General features: G+C 46.2%; 10 protein-coding genes and 1 non-coding gene across 11 annotated transcripts; 6 read left to right on the forward strand and 5 right to left on the reverse strand.

The window, feature by feature from the left end:
- Positions 1–212: 212 nt before the first annotated feature.
- Positions 213–1,078, forward strand: LOC108086419 (translocon-associated protein subunit delta). Its single transcript, XM_017183321.2, has 2 exons — positions 213–601; positions 659–1,078. The coding sequence occupies exons 1-2, from the start codon at positions 362–364 to the stop codon at positions 917–919; spliced, it is 501 nt and encodes a 166-aa protein (XP_017038810.1). The 5' UTR covers positions 213–361; the 3' UTR covers positions 920–1,078.
- A 6-nt stretch (positions 1,079–1,084) lies between these two features.
- On the reverse strand, positions 1,085–4,599 carry LOC108086403 (formin-like protein 7). Its single transcript, XM_017183304.2, is given in 4 exon segments — positions 1,085–1,355; positions 1,358–2,601; positions 2,668–2,818; positions 4,195–4,599. Coding segments are annotated over 4 exon segments (1,803 nt in total). The 5' UTR covers positions 4,382–4,599; the 3' UTR covers positions 1,085–1,134.
- Positions 3,154–8,520, forward strand: LOC108086406. The gene is made up of 4 exons (XM_017183308.2): positions 3,154–3,292; positions 7,078–7,262; positions 7,324–7,973; positions 8,033–8,520. The coding sequence occupies exons 2-4, from the start codon at positions 7,106–7,108 to the stop codon at positions 8,255–8,257; spliced, it is 1,032 nt and encodes a 343-aa protein (XP_017038797.1). The 5' UTR covers positions 3,154–3,292; positions 7,078–7,105; the 3' UTR covers positions 8,258–8,520.
- A 35-nt stretch (positions 8,521–8,555) lies between these two features.
- On the reverse strand, positions 8,556–9,936 carry LOC108086405 (putative gustatory receptor 47b). Its single transcript, XM_017183307.2, has 3 exons — positions 8,989–9,936; positions 8,768–8,929; positions 8,556–8,714 (listed from the first exon to the last, which is right to left on the reverse strand). Exons 1-3 carry the CDS (start codon positions 9,928–9,930, stop codon positions 8,574–8,576), a joined length of 1,245 nt encoding a protein of 414 aa, XP_017038796.1. The 5' UTR covers positions 9,931–9,936; the 3' UTR covers positions 8,556–8,573.
- A 6-nt stretch (positions 9,937–9,942) lies between these two features.
- On the reverse strand, positions 9,943–10,961 carry LOC108086418 (probable N-acetyltransferase san). Its single transcript, XM_017183320.1, has 3 exons — positions 10,826–10,961; positions 10,391–10,714; positions 9,943–10,320 (listed from the first exon to the last, which is right to left on the reverse strand). The coding sequence occupies exons 1-3, from the start codon at positions 10,831–10,833 to the stop codon at positions 10,098–10,100; spliced, it is 555 nt and encodes a 184-aa protein (XP_017038809.1). The 5' UTR covers positions 10,834–10,961; the 3' UTR covers positions 9,943–10,097.
- Positions 10,962–11,198: 237 nt separating this feature from the next.
- Positions 11,199–11,924, forward strand: LOC108086417 (mediator of RNA polymerase II transcription subunit 29). Its single transcript, XM_017183319.2, has one exon. It carries the CDS (start codon positions 11,277–11,279, stop codon positions 11,844–11,846), a length of 570 nt encoding a protein of 189 aa, XP_017038808.1. The 5' UTR covers positions 11,199–11,276; the 3' UTR covers positions 11,847–11,924.
- Positions 11,925–12,144: 220 nt separating this feature from the next.
- LOC108086420 (death-associated protein 1) lies at positions 12,145–13,532 on the forward strand. Its single transcript, XM_017183322.2, has 4 exons — positions 12,145–12,269; positions 12,334–12,397; positions 13,020–13,108; positions 13,168–13,532. The coding sequence occupies exons 2-4, from the start codon at positions 12,352–12,354 to the stop codon at positions 13,321–13,323; spliced, it is 291 nt and encodes a 96-aa protein (XP_017038811.1). The 5' UTR covers positions 12,145–12,269; positions 12,334–12,351; the 3' UTR covers positions 13,324–13,532.
- Positions 13,533–13,657: 125 nt separating this feature from the next.
- On the forward strand, positions 13,658–13,744 carry Trnastop-uca. The gene has a single exon. It is a non-coding gene; the product is annotated as a tRNA-Sec (tRNA).
- A 25-nt stretch (positions 13,745–13,769) lies between these two features.
- LOC108086412 (trypsin iota) lies at positions 13,770–14,581 on the reverse strand. The gene has a single exon (XM_017183314.1). It carries the CDS (start codon positions 14,567–14,569, stop codon positions 13,811–13,813), a length of 759 nt encoding a protein of 252 aa, XP_017038803.1. The 5' UTR covers positions 14,570–14,581; the 3' UTR covers positions 13,770–13,810.
- A 182-nt stretch (positions 14,582–14,763) lies between these two features.
- On the forward strand, positions 14,764–15,153 carry LOC108086421 (coiled-coil domain-containing protein 103). The gene is made up of 2 exons (XM_017183323.2): positions 14,764–14,976; positions 15,030–15,153. Exons 1-2 carry the CDS (start codon positions 14,831–14,833, stop codon positions 15,127–15,129), a joined length of 246 nt encoding a protein of 81 aa, XP_017038812.1. The 5' UTR covers positions 14,764–14,830; the 3' UTR covers positions 15,130–15,153.
- Positions 15,154–15,169: 16 nt separating this feature from the next.
- LOC108086410 (trypsin delta-like) lies at positions 15,170–15,974 on the reverse strand. Its single transcript, XM_017183312.1, has one exon. It carries the CDS (start codon positions 15,962–15,964, stop codon positions 15,203–15,205), a length of 762 nt encoding a protein of 253 aa, XP_017038801.1. The 5' UTR covers positions 15,965–15,974; the 3' UTR covers positions 15,170–15,202.
- Between the last annotated feature and the right edge of the window lie 937 nt (positions 15,975–16,911).

Consider the following 16,911-nt stretch of genomic DNA (forward strand, 5'->3'; position numbering starts at 1 on the left):
TATTTATCGATAAAATATTTTTCAACAAGTAATCTTTTTGACCAATATATCAAAGCACTTAAAATAATGCAATTGTTGAAATTCATTGTTGACTTAAGTAAACTTTTGCAATGGTGTATTTTTTATAGCTACTTTAGCTATTTTTTAAAAGATAGCTTGCATCCCTGGCTATCACAGTGTGACCATCAACCCCAAGAGACTTCGGTAATTTTCGGAGCTGTCAAGTGACGTATGTTGCTGTCGTGGCGTTCGTTTTCGTTTTCAGAGAGAAAGAAAGTAGCAGGCCGCCGAGTTGAATCGCCGCTGTATTCCAAAAACTAACTGATTCCTCAATAAAAACCACCTCAAAAACACGGCCACAATGTCCCGTCAACTGTTTGCCATCTGCCTCATCGCTGCCGTTTGTGCGTCCGGCGTCTATGGAAGCTGCAAGGCCACCGTGAGCTCCTTCAGCACGCAGGATGCCACGATTCTGACCCAACTGGCCCATGTGGGCGAGTTCACGCTGCAGTGCAGCGGAGCGGCACCCGCTAGCCTGTTCGCCGAGTTCCCCTGCGGCAAGGTGGTGCCGGTGGCCAAGGTCGGCGATGACAAGTATCAGGTGAGTTGGTAATTCCCTCCATAGCTTGACCAAAACCCTAATCATTGACTTCTGCAGGTGAGCTGGGTGGAGGACATCAAGCAGGGTAGCAGCGGCAACGTCCAGGTGCGTCTCTTCGACGAGGATGGCTATGCCAATGTGCGCAAGGCCCAGCGTGATGGCGACAAGGTTTCCTCGGTGAAATCCCTGCTGGACATCTCTGTGCCCACCAAGGGCGCCTACAAGGGCCCCTGGATCAAGGCCGAACTCCTGGCCGCCTTCCTGGTGGGCGGATTCGCCTACTTCGCCTTCACTGCCAAGGGCAAGGTGCAGTCCTAAATAACGGATGCCTTCGTCATCGATTCCTTGAATGAAATTCATTCGCACTAAAATCATGTAGCATCAATTTGGCCGGGTCCCACTGAGATTTTTCCACATTTTGTACACTACGCATCGGAGCACCCGCCGACCCCAAATAAACCGATCAATAAAACTGGAGCTTTCTATTTGAGATTAATTTAAGTTTAATTTAGAGACAACTTGTACGAATACGCTTAAACCTGACCGGCGGAGGACACTCCATTCATGGTCGCCTCCTCGTCAGAGGAGATGTCGATCATGCTCTCCACGCGCGACGGCGACATCACATACACAAAATGCTCCGTGGAGCCCTCGGGACCAACTGGAGGCGGGAGTATGACCACAGAGCCATCCGGTGGCGGTGGCGGAGTATCTATGCTGCAGTATTTGAGATTCCCGGCCCCACCTCCCCCGAATCGTCTGGCGGTGGTGCACCTCCATTGCAGTCAAAGTTCTCCAGTTCCAGTTCCAAATCGCTGACAATTCGCATGCAGCGCATCTTGGCCAGCGACTGGAACTTCATGGGCATAGCACGCACCTGGCGCGCCAGGCTCAAAAAGAACAGTGTGTTGGCGTCCAGCTCCCGATTCGCCTGCAGCACGGCCGACACGTCCCAATCACTGGGGAAACGCGGATCGCAGATCTTGCGCGTTTTGGCGGGCGACGTCTGCTGTTGCTGTTGGATTTGTGGCATCTGCATCGGCGGCTGTGGCTGCGTTTGTACCAAGTTTGCCGCTCCGGAGCAGCTGAGATTAATGGCCGCGGTTTGTGGCGATGGCTGCACCCTTCGCACCTTGGATGCTGGCGGCGCTGGAGGGGGCGGTGTCGGAGTTGGATTGCCCACGGGTAGACTGACTCCCGGACAGCTGCCATTCATGCGACTGGCATTCTGCACCTGGTTGGCCAGGTTCTGGAACAGTCCCAGAGGAGCGCCCGCTGCCGCAGCGGCTGTCAGTTCCTTCTTGAAGTTATCCGCAGCCGCAAAAAGATGCGGTTCGATGATTAGGCAGCCAACATTACTGCTTGCTCCACTCGAGGAGCTGCATCCCGGAGGGGTAATGGTGGGCGGAAGTGGGAGTCCAGCGGCTACTGCCGCCGCCTTGAGCGTGGCAAGCGGAAACATCTGCTGGGCCAACCCACTCACACCCAAACCCATGGGCAGGTGATTGGCCAACGAAGCCAGGGCATTAGCATTGGCCTTACTAACGGGGGAGATGGGCAGCGGCAGAACCACGGCGGAATTGGAGCCACTGGTGGCCGGTGGGGTCATCGAACTAATCGGAGCTACTGCAGCGCAGTTTAGACTGCCGGTGGCGCTGCCGTTGCTATTGCTATTGTGGATTTGCGGTCCTACAGCTCCGGTACCACCTCCTCCTCCTGTTCCTCCACCGCCCAAATTGCTGCCTGGTGAGATCATATTCGGGGGCGTGGCCACGCCCAGGCTAGAGGTTGGTGCGGTGGCCGAAGTGCTGCTCAGTGCGGTCGTGTACGTGTTAACCGTGTGCGTTCCTATGGATGAGCAACCCGCTGAGGCGGTGGCAATGCTGATCTTCAGCTCATCCTCTCCACCATTGCTGGCCGCCTTGGCCAAAACTTGGTAGCCAAAATCGCACTCCGTATCGTCCTCATCGTTGGATTTGCCATTGCCATTGGCGGAGTTTCTGAAATGGAGTAGGTCGTCAGTTTGAATTGGTTGAAATGCTTATCATTGTAAGGGAAGTACTAACCTGCCCGGTCCCTGAAATGGTTTAAGGAAATCCATGTGGTCGGCATGCGCCCAGTACTGGTACTTCTTGGACGTTTTGGTGCCTACACGAAAAGACCGGAGATATTTTGTGTAGCTGTCCCTCAAATTTTTCCATTTCCGCTTGGAGGCCTCTAAAAATGTAAAGGAAATAAACAAATATAAACACTTTCTAAATATACATAAAAAAAAAATATTTTTTTCAATCATTTTTATTAATACCACTTTTAAAATAATTTAGTTAAACATTTCTTTTATAGGTACAAAATAAGCGTTTTCAATCATTTTCATTATTTTATTGTTTGATAAAAGTGTATATATTTTAATAAGTTCTTTTACCAAGCCCTTTTTTTTAGAAAAATAATTTTAAATTTCCGTTTGCCATTTCTTAGGAGTGTGGCCGCATTATGAATTGAATAAAATGCATTTTTAGGGATTGCTACTGTCCAACAGTACCACATTATCACTTCTCAATAAAAGCCCTAAGCCTAAAGTCATTTCAATTCTGAAAATCGTTCGACGCGAAGCAGATTTACGCAGTTACAAATAATTTGAATTGGACAGCGGAACACAGAGTTAGTGTCAATTAACCAAACATTTTCTTCTTGGTAAGTGATTTTAAATATATATACATATGCAGCTCATTGGGATTCCCCGAATTCCATCGTTTTAAGCTTAATGTGCACATATTTAAGTCTAAAGTTCATATGCATAATTATACCTGAGCGAAGTAATGCGGAAAATCGTTTCGGAAATATTGAATTTAAACTTCTGGGATGGAGGAAATTTTGATTTAAAGGGAAATGCAATATGGATAAGCATGACAATAATGCCGGCATTGCAATAAAATAAATCTAAAGTGTTTATGCAAGAGAGTGGGAAAACGGCTTAGAGAGAATAAGAGCAAAAGTAAATACAGGGTGTGGAAGTCTGAAATTTTTTTTAAGTAAACGGAACTCTTTACGGACAAAATGTGTAAAATACGTTTAATAGAAAAATACGTTTTTATAATTTTTTAAACCAAAGTCGGATCACATAATTTTTATTTTTCGTAGCACAGGTGGTTGCTTGTTTTGGTGATGAATTCACACCTGGCAATGCTGCCGCAATGTTTTTGTTTTGAAAAGCTCTTGCTAGCCCTCCCACTCCTCTATCTCTCTCAGCATCAGAGAGCGCGCAGTTTTCGCTCTTTGACTGTTTTTGTTTGTTTTTTCTGCGTGCCAGTGTGTTTTCCTTTTTATTTTTTTTTTGTTTCTGCTTCTCGCTGCAATTTGCCGACCGCACTCCAACACAGACACACGTACGATTTCTATATACATATATTTACCAGCGTACGAAAAATATCAGGCCGGGCGGTTTGAGTTTGGCCGCTTTCAGGTACATACATATGTATGTACATTTGTATATACTATACACCAGTGTGCGTGGGTTCTACGTAATTCAATTTCCTACGCCTCCTTTTTTAGAGGAGGGTGGTACGGTATTGGGGGTCTGAATTATTGTTACCTACCTACTGAAAGACCTATCTCATCGGCGATTTGTGTCCAAACCTTCAGCTTGACTTCGACGTTCTTGTAATCCGGATTGTGATTGTTGTAAACGACATCATATTTCTTGACGATCTCAATGAAATCGGAGGTGTTATCTGACGTAGTCGAGGATTCGCTGATTGCGCGCGCCACTTTCACATCCTTCATGCTAATAACGGTGCTTGGCAAGCGGTCTTAGGCTCCTTGTGCTTTTATTGTTGGAGCCTTTTGCTAACAGTACACAGTGAGAGAGAGAGAGAGCGAGCGACTGAAAGAGCGGGCAAACGAGAGAGCGAGCGCAAAAACAGCCAACCGTCCGACTACCGTTCTGTGTGCGACCGCTCCGGCAAACGTTGGACACTTGAATGAAACGACGACGACGACGACGCCGCCGACGAGCTGCATGCACACACAAGTACGCTCCCCATTCCACCGCTCCCCCTTGGGCACCCCTCCCACCACCTCCCGCCGCGCGCGCACACTCACACACATACAACAACAAAAAGCGGGGCCCCAACAACAACAACGAACGTCGTTGGAGGACGTGTAAAGAAGAACAAGAACAAGCAGGCAAGCTCATCATGATGAAAACGAGAGGGGGTGGGTGGAGGGGTCGACATGGGCGTTCGCACCGCTCCAGCGTTAACCGCCCACCAGGCAAAACCAACAACAGCAAAAGCAAGCAGCCCTCTGCTGAGTTGCACTAGTATTTAGTATGTGTGTGGTGTATGAATGTGTGGGTTGGATACGAAAACCAAGCGCGACAAAATTGCGATGCTGCTGCTGCTGCCCGCACTTTGTGGCAGGCTAAATCTGCTGCAAAGAGCTTACTTAAATGCATTTTAAAATGCAGAAGAAGAAACTGTTGATTATCACGTGCCGTCAAAAGCCAAGTTCAAGGTCATAACCAAAGATATATCGGAAGGATATCGATAGTAACTAGCAGGGAGAGAGCGTAAAGAGAAAGAGAGAGTGATCTCTGCCTTATCCTCATCAGTTTGGCTCAGAAAAGCTTTTTGTACCGCTAGGATAGCAGTCTCTAAGACAAAGAGAGCGATGGGGCAAGGGGGTTGGGAAAGTGTTTTTGGGAAAAGTATGGGGTAAAGAAGAGCAGGATGAGCATGACAGCAGAGTGGGCGAGCCAACACACTGGCGTAAAATTTCAGGGGGTTACCTTTCTTATTTGATTGGAGATTTAGGTATCTGAAGGTTTTCTAAGAACATTGCGAAATAATGTATTTATTGAGTTTGGAAAAAACTTTTTGAACAATCATTTTAAAGAGCCCCTATCTCTAGTTTAACATCTCCTCCCCCTTCTTGGAACCACGCTTCTGGCCCAACCAAGTGGCTCCATCGATCCGTCTCTTCTGCCCCTCCCTGTGGGTTCCCCTTCTTCATCTTCTTCTTTAGCTGCTGCTGCGACTCTGGTTTTGTTGTTGCGAACCTACGACCAGTTAACTTACCTACCGCTTTGGCTCCTTCAAAACGAACGTACACATACACATCAGCACACTGGCGAATATTTAGCCAGGCGACGACGACGGCGCCTGTACATCACTATGTATGTGAGTGTGTGTATTTCTGCGCTTTGACTGCGTGTTTGTACGTTTGTATCTCTTCAGCTTGTGCGAGTTTTTTGTTGCTTTTATTATAAGTATTTTTTCGCTTTTCTCTCGTCTCGCCTCGTCTCTCTGCCTCTACCACTTCGCCTCTCAGCCCGCCCCCACTCTCACTCACAGCAGCGACGTCTCTGTGCCCCTCCCCTCACACTCTTTTGGCACAAGTCCTGGCGGCCGGCTCTCCCCCTCCCTCTCGCACCCATAGCTCCCGGTTTGCCAGTTCCAAACATCATCATCATTGCCATCATCATTATTACCATCAACAGCCAGCCCCCAAACAGCAGCGCAGCAACAACAACAGCAACAACAAAAGCAGCAACAGCAGCAGCATTTTGTGGAATGATGAAGGGGGAGCGGAGGGTTTGCTGGGGGACGGGTAGTGGGTCGCTGGGCGTTTTTGGCGTTCGACGGCGAAGGCCTGGCTGTCTGTATGTATTTTGTGTGTGTGGGCCGTTCGTTCGCTGTGTGTGCGTGTGTGTGTGTGCATGCTTGCTGCTGCTGTGTGTGTATGTGTAGCTGTGCCGCAAAAAAGAGAGTGGTACAGGGAAGGGGGGCGGTTGGGGGGAGGGCATGCCTGGAAGGGGACGGACTATGGGCTATGGTCTATGTCAGTAAGCTGGAACGGAGCGAATGGTGAAGGGGGGTGGTGAGCGGCGAGGAGCGGCCTACCGCCGCTGTTGTGTTGTTGTAGCTGGTTGTTGTTGTTGCTGTTTCTGTGCAGTTGTTGTTGCCTTTCGCAAATCGATAAACGATGTCCGGACTGCGGAGTAGGCGAACGCTTTGCGTGTGCACATATGTATGTATGCATGTATATACACGGATGCCTATATAAACAAAACATACACCTATATAAACATTTATAATATATACATAGACACTGGTGTGTGTGTACATAATGTAGGCGATTTTTATATGAGCACCGCCTAACGGAGTTTTGATGCAATCTGCAACCAAGTACATATATACTTCACAACCTGACCCCCCGGAAACTATTTTGTATTTTGTGTTGACCAAACCATTTGGCTTATTTGTATTTGAATAGTTCTTATGTAATTTAAAGACTGTTAAAGCCGTATTTAATCGCCTTTGCACAAATTCTTTATCAATTAGTTACTTTTGTATGCGCAGTGCCCTTATATGAATAAAGATTAGCTGTATGCTGTAATGTATTTAAATTCTATTTATTTATTTCCTACATCATCCTTATAATTTGTTTTTATGTTCTTAAACTTCTCAAATGCAAAGACATCAGTTCAGCTTTAATACGGCAAAAATGGGTGCATTTGAACAACATTTAAATGAAATTGCTGCTGAGCTTTACGGCCTACCAGTCCATCAAGATTTCACTATTGTCAAGAATTTTGTAATGGACCTGGTAAGGGAGAATCGTTTGCTGAGCGAAACATGCCATGTGGCAAGCAAAGACTTTGGTAAGTAATATCAATATGCTTGAAGAACAACAAAAACAAAAGCCCCTTTTGGGACCTGTAGGCAGCAAAGCGCTTGGAATCCAGCGTCCGGGAAGCGATTTTGACGTGATGATCGTTCTTGAGTTTCCATACTATGAGGATATATTCGTGCGTCCGGATCAGCATCGTCCGGGGATGGTGCACTTAGACTTTTATGGTCTCCCCTGTAATAGTTACACGGAGGACAACCTCTTGGATCATCGCTGGTACCTTAAGCGCGAAGAGGTGCAATCATGGATGCAGGGCATTCTGACGAATGTCCACGGACGCTCTGTGAGAGGCCAGAACTATCAATATTATGAACTACGGTACCGTCGTGGAACCAATTGCCACACTATCACCGCAGAATCAAACGATTATGTGTTCTCCATTGACTTTGTGCCGGCGATAAAGATTCATTTCGATGAAAGCGATTGGGAGGCGATTCCAAAATGGGCGCCAGGACCCAAGCGCTCGAACCCTTGCACCTTTATGGTGAGCGATGTTGAGGAGGAGATAGATCGCTTTAAGCTTGGAGGTGAGAACATCCGAGATGCCGTTGTGCTGCTCAAGGCGCTTTGCGAAGCCAAGAACTTGCCGAAAATTCGTAATTACCATTTGGTTTCCACCGCCCTCACTTTAATGGACAATGAGGAGGTGGAGGATTGTTCGCTGCAGTATGTCTTTCTTACTGTACGTATTTCTACAATATCTTTAATTTATCTAAATGATTTTTGCCTTTTTTTTTACAGCTACTATATGATCTTATCGATGCTTTGAAAACGAACGATCTCTGCTCTTATTTCTATGACGAGCTAGATCTACTCACAAATTTTAATTCAGAGCAGCTAAGCGAATACGCTAACATTTTAAACAGTGCTTACAGCACCCTCAAAACTTATCCATATCAGTACAAGCTTTCATATGAGCGGTGCAGTTGGCACTTTTTGGGCGACGATGACGAGGATGAAGACTAACTCCCAGTTTCAGTTGTTTAACTTCCTTTTTTTTTACATATTTTTTATTTTCTATACCCTACGAAAAAACAAAAGATTTTAAGAAGTTGATGGCACAACAATATTACTGCATTAAAATGTTGAAATTAAAATTTTAATTCGCTATTACGCAACACCTTAAGTGAAAAAATATCTGGATATTTTTGAATAAGAGCCGAAAGATTTCTTGGATTTGATTATGGATTTAATTTTTGAACAATAAAGAAGTTAATTTGATAAGTGGACTTGGTTTGTTTTTGTTTATTAATGTGTGGTGTTTAATTGAAGAATTTTACGGTTAATCCATGTGGGTAATGGGACCCACAGGTCCTACAATATCCACATCCATGCCCGACGTTAGCTGGCGCTCTTTGATTTGCTGCTGCTGAAATAGCAGCTGTACCAGGATTATCACGTAGTTGGCCATGCCGTTGTACACCTAAATGTAAATCACAGGGAAGGATAAGAGTGGCTTTACCTTGTTTTACCCACCAGGAAAATGGTCGAGGAATTCAGTTTTATTGTACTGCCCACCAGGGCTGCCTGCCGATTGTGCATGCGCCAGTGTTGAAAGTCCTCCGTCTGCCGGCGGGCCACATCCTGTCCGGGAAAGTATCTCGAATAGTTGCCCAGCAACTGCATGCAGTTGCGCTTCTAAAAGAAAGACAGACGTTCTTAACCCAAAGTAAAATAATATTATTCCCAATGCACACCTCCCTCTGCAGCAAGTAGCCATAGGAGCTGGTGATGATCACCTTGTAGGTGTGTATGGTCACGTGTAGCAGCATGAAGGTGTACTCCAGGTCCCAGGGCTCTCTGTCCAGCATCTTTTGGCAGATGACATACACGAAGCAAGTCATAATCGTGAAGTCATAAAAGATGCCGGCGGCAGCCGCAAAACCATACACTCCATTTAGCTCTGCCAGAAGAAAAGAACAACGCTTGGACATATCGAACAGAAATGAAATCCTCTCGTGAACCTCTGGACTCCCATCCCTTTCGTAAAGTTGGCGGAGCAACTGCTGCACCAGTCGCAGGCGCACCCGCAGGAAGTCCATGACTGCCACGTGAACAAAGCCTATTAACCCCAAGGAACTGGTGAGTAGGGTGTACATACAGGCCATAATCAGAGTGGACGGGATTCCACAAGTGCAACGCGCCGTATCAAAGATCAGCGAAATGGAGAAGCTGAAGAAACAGAATCCCACGATCATAGTGCCATACCAATATTTGAAGCGTGACCTTTGATAGTTCCACTGCACCTGAGGGAACACCTCCAGGACAGACCGATCGAATTCCTGCATGCTTGCGACGAGTCGGATGTGCCTGCTTCTTTGGCTGTCTAGCGACAGACAGTATTCCACGTAGGTGATCGAACAACTGAGGCACTCCCATGAGAATATCGCTTTGACCAGCGGGCTGAGGTGCCCAAACATAGCAGCCGCCATCTCCGGATCCCTTAGCTTCACCACCACGCTACCCAAAAAACAGGTAACAATTAAAACTCGCGCCGATAGGGCGTAGGCCGTCGTCCACCGAGACGAGGCAGCTCCTCCATGTTCAGGATTCTTCACTTGAAAAGTCACTAAGCCAAAGTAGAACAATAGGCTAAATAAATTTCCGTAGCAGTAAACAAAGCCACCGTTGCGCTGCATTGCCTTGTGAACTTGAATTTGGTCTGACCAGAGCCGTACAGAACTATTTATTCCCGCGCAGGGGTTAGTAATTATTGATTACACATAGATATGATCGGACTAATTGAATACATCGTTTTCGCCGCCTCTACATGTCTGGTTGTTATACATATTAAAACCGCTCAACCTTAAACAAACGTAAACTGGCGGGCTTTACTGCGGGAATTCGAGTTGGCGGTGGTGTTGTTGGCGGAGCTGTTAGAGTTGGGTGCAGTGCGTCGCAGCGCCTTCTGCAGGACATGGGCGTCCGCCGGCTCAATGCGCTTGTAGTACTGCTCCTTGGTGTCGACGATCTCGAACTCGAATTTCTTGTAGAACTCAATGGCGCCGTCGTTGTTGATTTGCACATGCCTAAAATGGTTGTTTAGAATTTTGATACCCTTTAAAGTGTTCTTGGTATACGAATTATAAATTATCTTACAGAAAAATGCTGTCAAAGTTCCCGTCTTTCTCGGCAAAATTCATAATGTGCTCGAACATGACGGTACCGATGCCCAATCGACGATACGGGGAAAGACATCCCAGAGTCATTATGTACAACCTCCGTTGGTTTTCAGTGGTGTCGATGCGACAACACACGGCGCCAACCACAATGTCGTTGTAGTAGGCCAATTTGGCCAGTTCACCGGCCTCCAGGACATCCACGTAAAACTTGTCGTTGTAGGAAACCGGAAAGACCACCGTATTGAGCTTCTTAAGCTGCTTGATGTTGTGTGGCGTCACATCGCCCAATTCGATGCTGTTCCTGCGCGCGGGAAGCGAAAAGAAGTGGGTTAAGAGACACTTTTAGGTTATGATTCTGTGGCAGCTCCTGCGGGCACAGTCTCCCAATTAGCCTCCTTGGATTCCCACTCACCTGGTCATGGTGTTCGAAATGTTATTTGAGCTTTATCAAAGCGCCGTGCGCCTAAAAATTCTTTTAGAAAAATGTGTTTTCAGCGCCACAGCTGTTCTGATTGTTCAGGTTACTGGCCGCCGGTTATCGTTATCGATTAGTACCGCAGGCTTTAGACCTGTCCAAATAGCTTTAAAATCGATCATAATTTAATGGTTACAATTCTAACTTAAGGTGTTTGTAGAGTTTACTTATATTTTTTTATTACATTTAATTTGTTATAATCAGTTATCAAATATACATCCTTCGTTATAAAGTTATTTTAAGTATTTAACATGAAATACCCAAATAGTATATTTTGTATTCAACGCACCGGTGAGAAATCCCCTAACGCGTTTTTCTACTAACAAGAAAATAAACAAACGGAGTCAAATTTATTTATCCGTAGAAATCAAACTTTTTTTCGTGCAAAATGAATCCGAACATGAACATGATGCCCATGTCGGGACCGCAGATGATGCAGGTGATGCAGTCGTCGCCGTCAGGACCTCCTGGACCTGTGCCCGTCCAGCATCAACAGCAACAACAGCCCCAGCAGTTGCAGCAGCAGCCGGCCGAAAAGTTGGACAACATATCCCGGGTTAAGAGTCTGCTGGGTCCTCTGCGAGAGTCCATGTTTCTCACTATACGGTCGAGTGCCTTTACATTGCAACAGAACAATCTCGCGGATAACTTGAAGAGGGACACCGGAGCTCACCACGTACCTCGATTTGATAAGCACTTGGAAGACTTTTACGCCTGCTGCGACCAAATCGAGATTCATTTGAAGACAGCTATGCAATGCCTTCAGCAGCAGAACTCCTCAAATCATTACCTCCCAGGACCGGTTACCCCGATGCGCATGGAAACCTTCATGCCGGATAACGCCGGCCCCATACCTTATCCTACGTACTTAAATACAGTCCGGGTACACGTCCAGTCGGCCAAGGACATCCATGATACCCTCATCAGCGCTGCCCAAAACATTTCACAGGCTGATTGATAGTTTGTGGGGCACTAGAGCTTATTGTTTAGCATCATAAGATTATAATTAGAAATAAATACTGAGAAGAAAAAATGAGTTAGTGTTTCTAACATTTTTCCAAGCACATTTTGATGATAGTCGAAGTGGGGCTTTTATGTATAGTAAAATTTAAATGTAACACGTCTTAAAAAAAGGAATTTCGTATTTGCGTTTACTATTAAAAAATATTAAAAAAAAATATAAAATAAATATTTTTTTGGGGACAATTTTCAACATCATGTGAGTTGTATATTGCCAGTGTGAACGCTCTGCTGCAGCTGCGCTACTGCAGCAGTAAAATCGAGTCACAAATTATCGATAGGCAACAAACGGACGTGTCAAAATTAGAACGCAAAAGCAAAACACAGCGGTGCCGCGCATTTATTTACAAATAAACTAGAGGTAAGCCCACGGATCTTAAACAAATATTGCTACTTGTTTAAAATAAACGTTTTCCAATTTCTAGCTTAAAAAAATAGAGAAAATGGCAGATGAACAACCCAATCTTGTGGCTGGACACCCACCTGCATGTAAGTTATCTTGCAGTTGTGTGTGTCTGTGTGCTGGCATGTTGTGTTTTTACGCTTTTTTTTTTTTGAGAATCCAATAAGAAATCTACGATTGCCCCGTTGGCAATTAATAAAGCACCAAATCCTATCAATTGCCACAATATCTACAAACCTTATCAGTATCTTAACCTGTTTCGGCCAAAGCTGATAAGTAAACAAACAACTCGCACACATACACACACTTAAAGGCATTGCTTCCAAAAATAATTTTCACTTTGTGCTGACGTCAGTTGCATTTTGACCTAAAATGTTCTATACCCTTGCATTGGAGTTTTAAATGTTAGTCAGCTTGCTTAAATGAAGTAAAGATTGGTCAAACTTTATATATATTTTCTGACCAGAGCCATTAGATGCCCAGGTTTCATTTAAAGGTTGGCTAGTTCAAGCCAACTGTTTCTGTTAGCCTTATTTTATAACCTTAAGATAATCATTAATTGCTACCAATCAATAGAGTTAGACTACCTCCTTAAAAGTGTATAAAATATAGGGAATATTTCCTATAATTGACATAATTACTAGTTGGTCTTCACTTCTATTTGCCTTATTTGACTAATTAATATTTCGTTGTCGTTTTTGATTTCAGTGAAGGCAGGAGGCATGCGAATTGTGCAGCACAAGGCGCCCACGGCCGAGCGTGCGCCCAAGGACGCAGAGGACTGCACTGGACTTACAGTGAGTCGTGCTCTAATATAATTTACTGAGAATTGTAATAACTTATCTGTTACCTACAGCAACCCATAGCCGTGAACTCGGGATCGGTGAGCGGTGCTCCCGTCAAGGGCAACACGGACTTTACGCCCGCCTCTGCCCAGGTGGCCCACTCCCCCAAGCCCCCGGCTGCAGTGCAGCAGAAGCCCCAGATCCACATCCAGCAGCCACGCAAGTGATGCGGACTCCGGCCGGCCAACTATTATGAATTAACCTAACCTTTTGATCTTTTGTTAAAATCCATAAGTCCTCAATGGTATTGATGTCGCCTGTGAAAGCGATAACTAATCTGTATGCATTTGCTAGTTGCATTCCATAAATGAATTATGCTGATTCTCTGAGTTTATATTTTGTAATAAACGATATCCCTTTTTATATATTTCACGTATTTTGTTTTGTTCTTTTTTTTTCACTTTAAACGGAAGTAAGTTGATCTGTAACCACTCTTAAAATTCCCAACTGCTTTTTCAGCACAGCTTGCGAATAAATAGGGTACCTTTTACCATGTCGAATGCCCCACTGAGCTTCGGTGGTCCGGGGTGCGGACTTCAAATCCGTAGTCGATTAGCGTCGAAGTGGTTCGATTCCACCTGGGGGGCGGGGCGAGTAAGTGTTCAAGCTTGAATTTTGGATTTTTAAACATGCTTTTTATTTTGAATAGCCCGTTTATATGGCATTCGCTGCCTTGACAATCCAGGACCGTAAGATGGCCACATCGGCGTAGACACCGGGGTAGTTCTCGTTTGCACACTCGTAGCCCCAGGATACAATGCCCACCAGCTGGCTGTTGGCCACCAGAGGACCACCAGAGTCACCTGTGCAGGCATCCGCGTCAGTGGTGGCAGCACAAATAGTTTCCTCGCCCACAAAGTCAGCACCGTAGCCATACTTCAGTGAGGCACACTCCGCTCGATCGATGATCTGCAGCTGGGCCTTCTGAAGGGTTTCGGCGAGGGCACCATTATCCGTATTGCCCCAACCGGTGACGGTGGCCGTTGATCCGGCGGAGGGACTCACCCTGGCCAAATTAATGGCTCGCGTAGAGAGGCCAAAGGTCAGTAGAGTGGAAAGACGCAACACAGCAATGTCGAAGTGCAGGAACGTGGAATCAAACTGCTCGTGGACTTTGTACGCCGCCACGGGAACCAATGTTCCGCCGTAGTTGTGGTTCTGTGCTCCCACGCGCACCTTCATCAGGGTCACCGACTTCCCGTGCAGACAGTGTCCAGCCGTGATGACGATCTCCTTGCTGTAGATGACTCCGCCGCATTCGTGACGCGCACTGATCTGAATGGACACCTGCCAAGGGGCGTTACGAATCACCTGGTCATCGCCGCCCACTATCCGTCCACTGGCGTCTGCACTCGCCGCCTCTCCGAGGAGCAGGAGGACCAAAACCGAAACAACTAAGCCGTAAGCAGTCATGTCGAAAGCCAAGTGCAAACTGCTAGTATCTGCCCATGAAACCACTTCATGACGGGACTCTTCGCTGGGCTGTAAAAGTAATCGCCGGCTAATAGCGGCTTATCGCAGGTATTATTGATACTCCCGGAAAGCGTTGGCCTGCTCTACACGAAGCAATATTGGTCTTAGACCAAAACCAGGTTGCCTAGGTAACCTTTGTCAAACAAACTAGTTTCCAAGATTGGAAACTGAGACATACAAATTGAGTTAAAAGTAATCATCATGGAGGAATGGAAGATAACGCCCGAGGAGATTATTCGGCTGCGGGACAGCTGCCTGAAGTGCATCCGGGATGGAGAACTTTATGAACTACGCAATGATGCAAAACTAAGGGCTGTTTATAGCACTCAAAGCTACGAGGAGTTCAAGTAATTAACTACAAATTAAAAAATTCAGTTTAATAAAAGCCTTGTACTTTCAGGGATATTGTAGATGCTGCTCATCTTCGTCCAGTAACCAGGAGTGACAAGAACAACGTCCAGACGAAGAGCCGACTTTGGAACTCGGCCGCCCGCCATTAATGATTAATTGTCCCACCCAAATAAAAGCTGAAGCACAGAGTTATACTCAAACTCGTTGTATTTTGCAAGGTTCTTAGGCGTTGTTGATCACCCAGGAGCGGAGAGCAGCGACATCGGAGTACACTCCAGGGTAGTTGGAGTAGGCGCATCCGTATCCCCAGGAGACAACACCGACGAGGACTCCACCGGAGACCAGTGGGCCACCGGAGTCTCCCTGGCAGGCGTCCTTGCCGCTGGCAGCAGCGCAGATCATGGTGCTCTTGATCTGGCTTCCGTATCCGTAGGTGGAGGAGGCGCACACCGACTCGCTGACGATGTTCACGTTGACGTACTGCAGCTGGGTGGGGATGGAGCTGGATCCGTAGGACTGGGTGCCCCAGCCGGAGACGGAGGCAGCAGCACCGTTAGCGGGGTTGGAGCTAGCCAGACCGATGGCCTTGATGGTGGAGCTGAAGGTCAGGGAGCTGGCAAGCTTGATGATGGCGATGTCGTTGACCATGGTGTTGGCGTTGTAGCCCTCGTGGTTCTTGAAGGAGGAGACCTGAACGGTGACTCCACCGGAGTTCCAGTAGGTGGATCCAGCGCGGATCTGAAGGACGGAGGCGGACACGGACTGCAGGCAGTGGGCGGCGGTCACGATCACGTTGGACGAGTAGATGGATCCTCCGCAGGAGTGGCTGCCACTGCGCTGCAGGGAGATCTGCCAGGGGAAGCTGCTGATGGTGGTGGCGGAGCCTCCGACGATGCGGCCATCCAGCTGGGGCAGGAGTCCCTCGGGGACGGTGCCTCCCAGGGCGCAGGCAACAGCAGACAACAAGATCACGAACTTCAGCATGGTGCGAATCCAATGAGTTGCTTTCTGAACCGGACACCTCTTTTATAGGGGGTTCCTATCTTTGCGCCGCGATTTAATCAGAACTTTCAATTATTTTTATCAAAAGCGTGCCTGGAAAACCCAGAACAGGTCCGTCCAAGTGACCACACAAATTCCTGAGCTGTTAGCTGATAGATTTGAGTAGTATTATATAAATTTAGTTTTGATAAATATCTATGCCGACGCGCTCATCCACAAGAGTCCTTTTAGAGGTGCTGACCTAAAAAAAGATTTAAACAGTTTATGTTTCTTTAGTTGTCGCAACATTGTATTAGTTGTATTCTTTATTTGGGACGTGTCAACGCACAATTTAATGGAAGTCAGAAGATATAGATCCCCGATTTCGGTCTTCAATAGCAAGAAATCATTTGGAAAGGTAGACAACCTAAAAGGCTTAGATTTCTTAAAATCAAATGGAAGGCTAGAAATGATCTCCCAAGTTGCTTATCAAACTTCTAACTGAAATTTCAATACTCTGTGCAAGGGTATCAAAAAATCGAGCTGAATGACTAGACCACAAAAATTCGTACATTTCAGAAAAGATACCCCTAATCAATTTCCCAACCGACAAAGCCTTTAAGTCATCGAGATATTGATAAGTTAAGGGCAATAAGAAGTCGTTGACTTGGCCAAGATGTCTTACAGGAATATATACATGGTATAAATGTAGGCAATGATCTCGTGACTTTCTTTTTTGAGTCGGGGTCCTTTTGATAACTAACTTGAATATTTATTTGCTCGCTTAGACTTTTAATATTCTTGTTTGCTTTCTGATTAGGAAGCATGGGACTTTGGAGTGGAGGAACATCTGCCGGCCACTTGAACCAAAACTTTTTTGGCTTTTCCTACTACGCAAAAGATAATAATAATTGAAAGTTCTGATTAATTTTCGGCACACAGATAGGAAC

Source organism: Drosophila ficusphila, unplaced genomic scaffold (assembly GCF_018152265.1).
Source record: "Drosophila ficusphila isolate 14025-0441.05 unplaced genomic scaffold, ASM1815226v1 contig_414, whole genome shotgun sequence".
Lineage (NCBI taxonomy): Eukaryota > Metazoa > Arthropoda > Insecta > Diptera > Drosophilidae > Drosophila > Drosophila ficusphila.

Excerpts from the sequence above, each read along its gene's own strand:
- LOC108086418 (XM_017183320.1), bottom strand. Across the intron at positions 10,321-10,390 it reads AACTTTGACAGCATTTTTCT|GCATGTGCAAATCAACAACG; the intron begins GTAAGATAATTT and ends CAACCATTTTAG.
- LOC108086412 (XM_017183314.1), bottom strand. The coding sequence starts at position 14,569 with ATGACTGCTTACGGCTTAGTTGTTTCGGTTTTGGTCCTCCTGCTCCTC.
- LOC108086406 (XM_017183308.2), top strand. The coding sequence starts at position 7,106 with ATGGGTGCATTTGAACAACATTTAAATGAAATTGCTGCTGAGCTTTAC. Across the intron at positions 7,263-7,323 it reads TGTGGCAAGCAAAGACTTTG|GCAGCAAAGCGCTTGGAATC; the intron begins GTAAGTAATATC and ends TGGGACCTGTAG. Across the intron at positions 7,974-8,032 it reads TGCAGTATGTCTTTCTTACT|CTACTATATGATCTTATCGA; the intron begins GTACGTATTTCT and ends TTTTTTTTACAG.
- LOC108086417 (XM_017183319.2), top strand. The coding sequence starts at position 11,277 with ATGAATCCGAACATGAACATGATGCCCATGTCGGGACCGCAGATGATG.
- LOC108086419 (XM_017183321.2), top strand. The coding sequence starts at position 362 with ATGTCCCGTCAACTGTTTGCCATCTGCCTCATCGCTGCCGTTTGTGCG. Across the intron at positions 602-658 it reads TCGGCGATGACAAGTATCAG|GTGAGCTGGGTGGAGGACAT; the intron begins GTGAGTTGGTAA and ends TGACTTCTGCAG.
- LOC108086421 (XM_017183323.2), top strand. The coding sequence starts at position 14,831 with ATGGAGGAATGGAAGATAACGCCCGAGGAGATTATTCGGCTGCGGGAC. Across the intron at positions 14,977-15,029 it reads CAAAGCTACGAGGAGTTCAA|GGATATTGTAGATGCTGCTC; the intron begins GTAATTAACTAC and ends TTGTACTTTCAG.
- LOC108086410 (XM_017183312.1), bottom strand. The coding sequence starts at position 15,964 with ATGCTGAAGTTCGTGATCTTGTTGTCTGCTGTTGCCTGCGCCCTGGGA.
- LOC108086420 (XM_017183322.2), top strand. The coding sequence starts at position 12,352 with ATGGCAGATGAACAACCCAATCTTGTGGCTGGACACCCACCTGCAT. Across the intron at positions 12,398-13,019 it reads GGCTGGACACCCACCTGCAT|TGAAGGCAGGAGGCATGCGA; the intron begins GTAAGTTATCTT and ends TTTTGATTTCAG. Across the intron at positions 13,109-13,167 it reads AGGACTGCACTGGACTTACA|CAACCCATAGCCGTGAACTC; the intron begins GTGAGTCGTGCT and ends TGTTACCTACAG.
- LOC108086405 (XM_017183307.2), bottom strand. The coding sequence starts at position 9,930 with ATGCAGCGCAACGGTGGCTTTGTTTACTGCTACGGAAATTTATTTAGC. Across the intron at positions 8,930-8,988 it reads GCTACTTGCTGCAGAGGGAG|AAGCGCAACTGCATGCAGTT; the intron begins GTGTGCATTGGG and ends TCTTTCTTTTAG. Across the intron at positions 8,715-8,767 it reads ATTCCTCGACCATTTTCCTG|GTGTACAACGGCATGGCCAA; the intron begins GTGGGTAAAACA and ends ATTTACATTTAG.